The 11,920-nt window shown below is 47.2% G+C and overlaps 1 protein-coding gene across 10 annotated transcripts in view; it reads right to left on the bottom strand.

Moving 5' to 3' along the window:
* Nucleotides 1-2,418: 2,418 nt before the first annotated feature.
* Rhbdl3 (rhomboid like 3) overlaps nt 2,419-11,920 on the bottom strand; it is a 54,805-nt gene continuing 45,303 nt past the window's right edge. For 4 of the 10 annotated variants that reach the window (XM_017597117.3, XM_063268686.1, XM_063268687.1 and 1 more), the window contains 2 exons: nt 10,344-10,404; nt 2,430-4,974 (listed from right to left, as the gene is read on the bottom strand). In XM_017597117.3, coding sequence (XP_017452606.1) covers nt 4,833-4,974; nt 10,344-10,404 — 203 coding nt within the window. In that variant the 3' untranslated portion in view covers nt 2,430-4,832. 10 annotated transcript variants of the gene reach the window in all.

Genomic DNA, 11,920 nt, shown 5'->3' with positions numbered 1-11,920 from the left:
TCAGAAGGAACTTAGTAAATTGCTTGCTTGCTTGCTTGCTTTCTTTCTTTCTTTTTTTCTTTCTTTCTTTCTTTTTTTTTTTTTTTTTTTTGCCTCTTTCTTCCCCCCTCTCCCCCTCCAGCCCCCCAGGCCAGATTTCTCTGAGTTGCCCTGGCCATCCTCAGACTCTGGGATCTGCCTGCTCTCGGCCTCTGATGCTGGAATTGAAGGTGTGTGCTACCAGGCCCTGTTCATTTTCATTTCTTAAATTATCATTGGTAAACATCTCAACAGATGAATGAGAGTCTGACAGAAAGGAAGAGACAGAAAAGTAAAGGGAAACAGGAGGAGGCCAAAGGCAAATGTCATGAAGCAGCTTGCGGTTCTCCAAGGAGCTGCCTTGATGCCTCAGGAACCCAGAGCCTGGGAGAGCCTGGAGGAAAGCCTGAAAAGGGGCCTCAGCTCTGTACATGCAAGTAGAAGTGGGTGTTCAGTCAGACCTAACCAGATGCACTTTTTTTTTTGGTTCTTTTTTTTCCGGAGCTGGGGACTGAACCCAGGGCCTTGCGCTTCCTAGGCAAGCGCTCTACCACTGAGCTAAATCCCCAACCCCCCAGATGCACTCTTGATCTTAGTTCTGGGATGCCTCCTGCAGGGTTTGAAAACATTTTCCAATAACACACAGGAAACTGGTGTGAAGGGAAATAACCCCCACTCTGCACTTAACAGGGCAATTTAATCCTCTAGCATTCAATAGTTGTTATCTGGAAAGCCGCATAGGCTGGTGCCGACCTGGAAAAGGCAGGCACCCAGTTGGCTTCTCCAAGCCTCATCCATGCAAAGCCAACTCAGCTGTTAAACTTCCAGAGTTCCTTGAGCATATATGCTGCTTTCATTTCCCCTCCTGCGTGTGAACTTGACTGTTCTTCAAGTTAAGATGTTGATTGAACTTGGAAGCACCAGGCTTATTGAGGGAGAGAAAAAAAGAGGTTTCTGGGGGGCATTTCAAAGATTTCTCTAATAACAATCATATTAATCATATGTTGTATATATACATATACTAGTCATGTATAAAAGTATATATACTATATTAAAAATATATACACATTATACACACACACACACACACACACACACACACACACACACACACACACACACACATATATATATATATGGTCCTGGGTGGATGTGTTGTTGCCATGGGCAAGGCCAGGTCAAAGACTTCAGTGTGTCAATCCCGTAGGAGTGGCAACACCTTCCCTGGGTGAGACTCAGAGGAATGGGAAAGGTTTCCTCTGGTCTGTGTGAATATAGATAGTGTGTACAGAAAATGTCTACCATAACTTTCCCCCTCCACATGTTTATGGCCTGAAGATTGCGTCCCTACAGAGACTGTGCCCCCCTAAGCTTAGCTCCACTTGCTTCTTTGTTAAACTGGATGCCATAGCCCAACTTCCCTGTTCAACAGTACATATAAACACTTTGAGCTCGTGGGGCGGGGCTGTGTTCTCCATCCACAACCATTATATCCCAGCCTTTCTGTCCTCGAGTCCAGGTAGTATTTGTCATTTCTTCATTGTCTTGCCAACTGTCAATCCCTAGAGCAGCTCGGAGGGAGGCACTTAGAGCTGGATGAATGGAAGGGAAAATAGGCCTGAGGGACAGGGGCCCAGTGAGTTTCCCTATCTCCTGGCACCCGCTCTAAAACTGTCCAGGAAGTGCCCTGTGTGGGTGTGTTGTTTGTTTATGCTTGGCCCAGGGAGTACCACTATTAGGAGCTGTGGTCTTGTTGGAGTAGGTGTGTCACTGTGGGCTTTAAGACTCACTTCCTAGCTGCCTGGGAGCCAGTCTTCTGCTAGCTGGTGAAAGTGTAGAACTCTCAGCTCCCCCTGCACCATGCCTGCCTGGATGCCACCATGTTCCTTCCTTGATGATAATGGGCTGAACCTCTGAACCTGTAAGCCAGCCCCAATTAAATGTTGTCCTTTATAAGACTTGCCTTGGGGGCTGGAGAGATGGCTCAGCGGTTAAGAGCACCTGACTGCTCTTCCAGAGGTCCTGAGTTCAATTCCCAGCAACCACATGGTGGCTCACAACCATCTGTAAAGAGATCCGATGCCCTCTTCTGGTGTGTCTGAAGACAGCTACAGTGTACTTATATATAATAAATAAATAAATCTTTAAAAAAAAAAAAAAAAGACTTGCCTTGGTCACGGTGTCTGTTCACAGCAGTAAAACCCTAAGACAGTGGTTGTGTTTTTATGGGAAGAACCATCAGTTTTCACCAACTACTCTGAGAAGGTTAAGGAAGACAGTGCCAATCATCAGTGTCCAAACCCATCAACCACCACTGCCTGTTTTCACCCTTCCCACCCACCATGAGTCAGACACAGACAAAGCAGGTAACATGGCAGCCCTTGAGGCCACTTCCTGAATAACCAACAGCGTAAAAAAAAAATCTTTAATGGAATCTGCTCTCAAATAATACGTTACAACAAAAATATACAGAATGTACACAATACAAAAATATTTAGAAACCAGCGTTGTGGCTAGTGTTTCGTTCTTCAATTAGTCCTGGGAGGGGCAGCTCACGGACGGGCACTGTTTTTAAGGCAGAGGAGAGTCAACAGTTTGCAGCCAGCCCTGGGAAGCACACAGCACTGGGTAATCCTCATTATCTGCAAACTGAATTGGACACTAGAGGAAGATCTGGGTTCGGTGAGCGATGCCTCCACTAATGCTCTAGGCAAGAATGGTTCGCTTGGAAATGGAGAGCCAAAAGAGCCCCCATTAGGGAGCTTCTCCTAATTAAAAAAAATCAAGTGATGAATGATGTCATTAAAGAGAAATTTCTCTCTTTTGAAGGCCTGTTTTCCTTCTCTGGTTTCCATGACTCCTCTCTCCTTTAAAAGCAAGCTAGCCTACAGAGCTGCTGTTTGGGGATTTCCCCAGCCTTTGAGGCCAACCTACAGCTATCAGCATGAAGAGTGAATCCCAGCCACATTGGATTGGTGGCCACACTGGAGAGGAAGGGCTGAGGGACTCGGGAGATGGAGACCAGCTGCGAAGTGTTGCTGAAATGGTGAGAGAACCAGGAGCAGTTGCCATCCTCCTACCCTGCTCCTCATGTGTCAGACCTGTGGTTCCTCATCCTGGACTCATAGGGGCTGAGAGTTCCAACGGCAATATAAAGGTCATCTGCTTCATGGCCTCCACTTAGGGATTCCAGAAGCCCCTAGTGCCAGATTGAGCAGACTGTCTCAGAGGAGCAGAGGCACTGGGCTCTAAGCTTCCAGTTACCTTGCCAAACACCAGACCTGGCACCCCTAGCTGTTGGGATACGGGGCAGCACAAGGAGACTCCCCCAATCTCACCTTCCCTGTAGGATTACTTCCAAGTCCCCTCTAGATGGAACAGCCTAAGTCTGCAGTGGCTCTCACTCTGGCAACTCCCTCACCCAAGCTCCCCCACCTCTTCTCTGAGGCTAAGGTTTTCACCAAAATATCTTTTACTACAGCTTCTGGTCCCATCAATTCACATGGAGATATGGCCACACACAGTATCATTGTCCTGGGCCTTCATTCCAAAGACTTTCTTCTGCAGGAGGCAATATAGACATGAAAGCTACCCCAAGGGAACCAGAAGAACATAGCTGAGTTTCCTCCCAAATGTAGGGCTTTGGTCTTCTTTCTAGCTCAGACAATTTTTCCGCTGGTCAATGGCGCTCAGCAGGTGTTTGGGAGAGCCAGATGGGAAAAGGAGGGTGCATGGTGTTAAAGGCAAGGCCACTGAGAAAGCACTCCACAGCACTCTGCTGCTACCCATCCCAGAAATCCCCTATAGATGTCCCCATGGTACACTGTCCCTACTTCCTCCCTCTGCAGCTTCTTATTTGCCTGACATCACCACACGCGCGTGCGCACACACACACCCACTACAAAACTGTGTCTCCACACCCAAAGAGAGAGGCACAGAGTAGGGTCAGGGCAGTAAAAAGGGAAGAAAAGACCCCACAGAGCAGTTAGGGCATGGATGCAGAGTGACGGTGTGAGACGCTGACCCTTGACTACAGGCAGGAAGGGGAAGACTGGTCCTGGGGCTTTCCTGGGGGAAACTGGAATGAAGTTCATTGCCCCAGGCACAGGGTCGTCCCCTAGGCCAAGAATGAGGCCTGGAGCTTATAGCATCTCCCTGCCCAGCCCTAGGGGCAATGCCTCAGCACCCACTGATGGGACCTAAGCCTGGGGCACTCTGGGCCCCCCCAGATCAAAGTCATCATATCCATTGCCAGAGCACCAGACCTTGAGCTGCAGAGAGAACATGGCCAAGCCTACAGTCACCCCTACGCTGGGGAAAACCTGGCTGTGCTAGCCTCAGAACTTCTCTGTGTCTCAGTGTCTTTCCAGGTGGAGACTAGGGAAGAGGGCTATTTGCTCACTCTGTGGCAGTGACAGGGGAGCACATGGGACAGACCCAAGCCACAGGGACAGCCCCCCTCACCTTGCCTCAGACCTTACCCCTGATCCTATATCGTCAGACCAGCCTAGGAAAAAGACAGCAGCCACATCCATCTGCCCACCATCCGTCTAAATCAATGCACACTCCCCAGCTCCAAGACTCTCCAGTTCTCCCTGCTCTCACGGAATTGGAGATGAGAAGCAGATGTGGGTACTTCCTCTGGATGCTTCTGCTTCTCTCCCTGCCTTGATCCTCTGGTCCCTTAGGGGGGTGGTGGCAGCTTCAAGTCCAGCAGTGTGTAGGCAAAGATGTTCCAGAAGACAGCGAACAGCACGAAGATGGTGTACATGGTCACGAAGATCCACCACAGCGACTGGTCCTGCAGCCTTTGCTCATAGTTTCTGAGGACCACCACGCCTAGGGTGATGCCCACAGCCACGCCACCCAAATGTGCCACAAAGCTTGGGTGGGGGCACGGGGGATAAGCCGATGGGTGGAAACGGAGCCACACGGCTCTCCCGAACTCCATACTCACTGCAAAGGGAGGAGACAGAGAGACATCATAGCATGGTCCCAGGCGGGGGCTGGGGAGAGATCGGGCACACTGGCCACCCAGCATTCATTAACTCATTCACTGACACTAGGCCAAATGCCATAACCAAGGAGACAAAACTACCCCAAGAGTCTATGTGGCTTGGCGATAAATTGTCAATCAATTACATTCACAAGGCCATTTCGTTATGAGATTCAGGAATGAGGCAAAAAGAAACAATAGAAAATCCAAGCTGGGGCTGGAGAGATGGCTCAGCGGTTAAGAGCACTGACTGCTCTTCCAGAGGTCCTGAGTTCAAATCCCAGCAACCACATGGTGGCTCACAACCATCTGTAATGAGATCTGGTGCCCTCTTCTGGCCTGCAGTCACATATGCAGGCAGAATGCTGTACATAAAATAAATAAAATAAATCTTTAAAAAAAAAAAAAGAAGAAGAAGAAAATCCAAGCTGGGCACAAGGCAGGGAGGGCACTCTCAAGAGAAGATGTTTGGATTGTCATCTGGATGTTGAGAAGGGCCCTGCTAGAAAACCTAAGAAAGACACAGCTCTGTCCAAAGGCCCTGGCATCTCTGTGGTCACCCTACATCCTGGGGACATTTCTTCATCTGCCCACTGGTACAAAGGCTCATCGTCAGTGCTGTCTTCAGAAAGAGCTGCAATTCTAAAGACAGCCAGCAGAGGGTGAGAAAGGAGCACCGAGGCCTTGCTCAATCATGCCAACCTGGTGGCTTTTTTCCTGGAGCCAATTAAGAAAAAGAGTGTAAAAGATGATGGATCCTACCTCTCTGTCACTGTTTTAGTTTTTATGATTTTTTTTTAAAAATGTTTGTTTATTTATGTATTTGGGCACTTTGTATACGTGTATATCTGCACACCAGAGGACCTCAAACAGGTGTGGGCCTGCCATGTGGTTGCTGGGATTTGAACTCAGGATATTTTGGAAGAGCAGTGAGTGCTCTTAACCACTGAGCCATCTCTCCAGCCCCAGATCTATGATGTTTACAGTGTTTTTTATGGAAGAAGAAGGAAAACGAAGAGAAGAGGAGGAGGAAGAAGAGGTGAGGAAGAAGGAAGAGGAGAAAGGAAAAGGAAGAGGAGGAGAAGAGGGAGGAGGAGGAGGGGGAGGGGGATACAAGACCTAGAAGGCTCCTGTTGGGTCAGGGGCAAACTTGACTTTCCAAAGGTCTAAAGTAAGAGTGGTAAGGATGGTAATGGCATTTGAACACTCTAGATGTAATGCCTTTGAGCTGTGCTCTGAATCTCAAGTTTATACTTATAAATTAAACCTAATTATATGCCCTCCATCACGTGCTTTGGAAACTAAAGAATATGTCTCTGCTCTCTATCACTAACTCCTTTTAGATTCACCTCTTTACATTCAGGATGAGCCCTGAGGCTTCAGGTTCATCCCCCTTTCACTGTGTGTTGAGTGTGTGTGTCTTGTGTGTGGTGGTTTGAATGTGCTTGGCCCATGGGAAGTTGTGAGCTGCTTGCTGTGTGAGTGCTTGGACCTGAACCCAGGTTCTCTGCAAGAATAGCAAGTGTTCTTAACCCCTGAGCCATCTCCCTAGCCCCTCTATCCTATTATTTTTTTAAAGATAGGGTCTCTAATTGAACCTGAATCTTGCAGCTCACTGTTTAGAATAAGCTGGCTTGGCCAGCAAGCTCCTAGAATCTTCCCCTATCAAGGCCCTGTGCTAGGATTACAAGCATGAGTACCATGCCTGGAGGAGGGGGGAGAGGAGGGGGAGGAAGAGGATGGAGGGAGGGGATGGGGGGAGGGGGGGAGAAGGACGAGGAAGAGGTGGCAGGGATTTGAACTGAGATCCACCTACTTTCAAAGCGAGTGCACTTAACCACCAAGCCATTTCTCCAACCCCTGGCTCGGTCCAGTTTTTTTTTTTTTTTTTTTTTTTTGGTTCTTTTTTTCGGAGCTGGGAACCGAACCCAGGGCCTTGCGCTTCCTAGGTAAGCGCTCTACCACTGAGCTAAATCCCCAGCCCCTCGGTCCAGTTTTTGACATCATAACGCAGTCATGTTCCTTTATGTCATATCCTACAGCCTCTCTCCTGTTGTAAGCCTTCAGTGGCCTCCCAGTGTATGTATGAGGATGGATGCTTCCACTTTTGCCTTTAAAGCCACCGTCCTCCAACTCCTAGGATCTTATTGGCTTTATTTCTAGTCACAACTACACATAGTTCTGCCATGATCTTCTGATTACCAAGTACCCATGGCACCTCAGCCAGGCACACCGTCACCCTCCCCCCCACCCCCTTTTAGACAGAGTTGTAGTAAGAATTCTGAAATTTTGTGTTTTTTGTTTTTCTTTTTTCTTTCTTTTTTTTTTTAACAAGCACTGGCTGCTCTTCCAGAGGACCTGCATTTAATTCCCAGCACCCACATGGCAGCTCACCTCTGTCACTCCTGAGCCAGGGATCCAATACCTCATCCAGACATGCATGCAGGCAGAACACCAATGTACATAAGATAAAAATGAACTATATGCAAGAACCACAGAAATAGTATTAGAAAGTGTTTCTGTTTTATTCTCAGGTGTAGGAATGGGGTTGCTTCTGACTGTTCACAGCAGCTGACTATGATTTGCCTCAAGCTCTAGCAGAGGTGTGGATTTGACAGCTGCAGATAGTTTCTGCGGTTGTGTGGCATTTGGAATTCTGGGAACATGTCAGAAGGTATATAAATGATATACTCCTGATACAGCCCTGATAGTGGTTTGTTATAGTCTTGCTCAGAGAAGAAACAAGACAAAATTAGATTCAGGGATTCATTCTCTCTCTCTCTCTCTCTCTCTCTCTCTCTCTCTCTCTCTCTCTCTCTCTCTCTCTGAGACAGACTCTTTGCTCTGCTCTGGCAATCTATTCTAATCTTCCGGCTCCTTCTCATTCTACGGCTCGTTCTGTCTTCACCTGTGTCTGGCTTGTTCCTCTGCAACCTGTCTCTGTACAACTGTCCCTGGTAAAACTGTCTCTTCCCTTTTTCCTCTCTTTCCTCTCTTCTCTCGAGAGTTGGGCATATTCTATCCTGTCAAGTCTTTCTCTGGTTCGTCCTTTTGTCTGACACTCAATTGGACATCCCTTTCAAACAGAGGTGCTTCCTTCTGCAAACTAACTTTACCTTTGTTGTTCAGGATTAAAGGAGTGTGCTAGAGGTTGAGCCACGAAGCAATTAGAAGCAGGGTTTTCCAGTAAATAACCCAAGCTCTGGGTTCACAGTGTGATCAAATGTCTTGCAACACAGGGGGTGAAACCGTGGAGGGGGCATAAAGGGTTGGAAAAAGAACCCTCAAAGCAGCAAAGACCAGCTACACAGAGCCTCACTATGTATGGCTGGCCTGGAATTGGCCATGTAGACCATGCTGGCCTTGAACTCACAGAGTTCCACTTGCCTTAGCCTATCAAGTGCTGGGATTAAAGGCGTGCACCACGAAGATTAAGACATGCCCTCTGATACTTGGTCAGTTGCTGAGTAGTGCCCGTCTTTAGGTCTAGGCACCTCAATCAGTAGAACTGACTTGTCTTGACTTCAGTTCCAGCCCAAGCTACATCTAGGCATCACTACAAGATGCCTCTACTAAAACAGAAAGGAAAGTGGCGGGGGCTGGGGAGCAGCCTGAGACGATATTTTACTCTGTAGTCCAGATTGGCTTCAAACTTCAATCCGCTTGGGGCTGGAGAGATAGCTTAGCAGTTAAGAGTAATGTTGCTCTTTTTTGTTGTTGTTTGGTTTAAGGTTTCTCTCTGTAGCCCTAGCTGTTCTGGAGCTTGCTCTGTAGACCTGGCTGCCTCTGCCTCCCAAGTACTAGGATTAAAGGTGTGCGCTATCAACGCTCACCTACTGTGGCTGCTCTTCAGATTCCCTGCACCCACATGATGGCTCCCAGCTGTCTGTAACTTATTCCAGGGCAATCTGATTGTCCCCTTCTGGTCTGCCTTGGCCCTGCATGCACATGGTACACAGACATACATGCAAGCAAAACGCCCTTGCCCATAAAAGTGAATAAATGAATTTTTCAAAGGTTCGACCCCAGCTTCCCAAAGTGCTATGATCATATAGACATGTTGCACCATCAGGCAAGACTGCAAGGTTTTTAAAAAGGAAAGTTCTTTACTTTTATGTGTATGAGTGCTTTGCTTGCACATAAGTAAGCACACCAGGCATGGGCAATTCCCACAGGGTCCAAAGGAAGGTTTTGGATTCCCTGGACCTAGAGTTATAGACAGATGTGAACTGTTATGTGGGTGCTGGGAACTGAACCCAGGTCCTCTGCAGCTCTTAACCTCTGAGCCATGTCTACAGCCTGAAAAGTCAGTAAGCTTAAATGTGCATGCACACACAAGTGCATGTGCAACACACACTTCCAAAATGTCACATTCATAACCTGAAAGGGACATTCAGGTAATTTTTCTTGACCCCACTGGTCACTGTACTTTTTCACTCACATGCTTTATGCCTATAAAAAGTTTAAGAAATGAGGCTATGAGTGATGGCTCAGTGGTTAAGAGTACTTCTTGCTGGGCTGGAGAGATGGCTCAGCGGTTAAGAGCACCGACTGCTCTTCCAGAGGTCCTGAGTTCAAATCCCAGCAACCACATGGTGGCTCACAACCACCTGTAAAGAGATCCAATGCCCTCTTCTGGTGTGTCTAAGACAGCTACAGTGTATTCATATATAATAAATAAATAAATCTTTAAAAAAAAAAGAAAGAAAGAAAATGTTCACTTATAAAAAAAAAAAAAAAAAAAAGAGTACTTCTTGCTATTGCAGAGGACCGGGGTTCAATTCCCAGTGCCCACATGGTGGCTTCTAACTGTATCATTCAAGTTCTAGGGGATCTGACACCCTCTTCTGACCTCCTTAGGTACAAGACATACATGTGGTTCACAGACATACAGACAGATAAAACATACACATAGAAAAAAAAATTTTTTTAATTCAGGAAGGGTCCGGGCAATGTGGCTCAGTTGGTAAGAGTGTTTGCCCAGCTCCTCAAATCCCAGCTTCGTATAAAAACCAGTGTGGCGACAGAAGCTTTAGCCCCAGCACTTCAGAAGTGAAGAAAGACAGATCGAAAGTTCAAAACCATCCTTGGCTATTGAGTTCAAGGCAAACATGGACTACATAAGACCCTGTCCCAAACAAAACAAAACAAAACAAAACAAAACAAAACAAATTAAGAGGGATCAAGGTAAGAGAAAGGTTTCCTCAGAATGTCCCTGCCGTGGACACATTACTGATAGGCCTCACTTTACTACAAGCTCTTGAAGGGTAAGGACAGATCCTGCTCACACAGCCCCAGCACCCCTCCCTGCATGCCCAGCCATACTCACTACAGATCAAGGCCACAGCCATCCGCAGCAGCTTGAACTGGCACTTCATGCCTGACCAGTTCTAGAGGAAAGGGAGAGAGTTCTGTCAGTTTGGGCTCAGACCCCTCCTCTTCAGATAAGAGCCCTGACATGAAAAGAAGCCGCTCCATGAAGTGAGGGCTAGAACTTAGCAATAGAACATTCCAGCATGGCTTTAAGATTTCGGGCAATGGTAAGTTTATCCCTGTCAGAAAAGCTCTTGAGCCGCACACGACACAGCATATGGATCCACCTCAGACAGTGAACTCCTTGAACTCCTTGAGAGCTGGATTCTTTGCTGTGGCCCATGGGTGATAAGAAATGTGGGACAGGACACTGTGAGATCTGAATTGAACCTCTTATGGGACCTCTTGAATGAGACTCACAGAGGTTGTGATCGGTGTAAAAGCAAGAGGGATTTTATGTTGGGGTCACCAAGAGGGAAACGACGCTGAGCAGACTCTGACAGAGAGTTATATTCCTCTGATAAGGGCAGAATTCAAACAATAGTAACTGGGCAGAGTACGATTGGTGCAGTGAAGCGACCTTCAAACTGACTCGTGATCAGTGGACCATCCAGGACTTTGCAAGGGGGTCAGTTGGGGAGTCACAGGTGGCTTTGTCTGATAGTTGACTTGCAGTTGTCCCAGGAACTAAGCTGGCTCTACTTTGTGCTCAGAGGTTTGTGGTGGAATTTTCCCACTGGTCTTAGATTGACCCCAACTCTGGTTCTTTCAACACCCAGCAGAGTCAAAGGGGAACCTTCAGGGTAAGAATCATGCCTGTGAAGAATGAGTAAGGACCACAGGATCCTTCGACCTTCCAACTCAGGGGTCACATTCGCTGTGGTCGAGTATCAATAGTATGCGTGCAATTACTGTTCTTGTTCCAGACAAGTGTCCATCTCTAGTATGCACAAAACCTAAAGGCCCATTGTGTGGATCATGAGTCTCTTGTCACTGAGGTACCAAATGGGGCTTCAGCACGTGAGGATTGAGCGTGAGGAGGGGGTGGGCCAGATGGCCTTCAAACAAGTCTTTCTCTCTCCCTAGAAAAATCTAAAAAAACAAAACAAAACAAAACAAAAAAAACCCTCTTAAGCCTCCAGAGCAAATAAACAGAATACAATTATTCACCTTACAAAAGGATTTTTCGTTTTACAAAAGACTCCTCTGTGGGTTTCCTTTGAGGGGCTCTTCTGCAGAGCATTCAAAGCACAATTCCCTTACACAGATGCTTGCACACAACAGAGATGAGCCTGGGCTCTTCCTGGAGCACATTGGCCTGGCTAAAGAGGGAACTAGGCACAATCAGGGACTTCGGTCCCTCCTATCCAGTCACTCTGCCCCATTGGCTGTCCCATGCCCTGCTCCAGGACATAGCTCCTGTTCCTTTAAGGTTGTAAACTTCACAGGGGCCCCAAATAATGGGGACAGTGGAAGAAACAAGCCTTGGGAAAACTGCAGAGAAAATTTCCTTTTTTCTTAATCAGGATTTGCTTCAAATGTTCTAATGTCTTAATGTTGTGAACAAGTGTAACTTCTAGAAGTTTCATTTAA

This window comes from Rattus norvegicus, chromosome 10, assembly GCF_036323735.1.
Source record: "Rattus norvegicus strain BN/NHsdMcwi chromosome 10, GRCr8, whole genome shotgun sequence".
NCBI classification, from domain to species: domain Eukaryota; kingdom Metazoa; phylum Chordata; class Mammalia; order Rodentia; family Muridae; genus Rattus; species Rattus norvegicus.
Note: the sequence above shows the minus strand (reverse complement) of the source record. Positions and strands in the feature narration are given on the sequence as shown.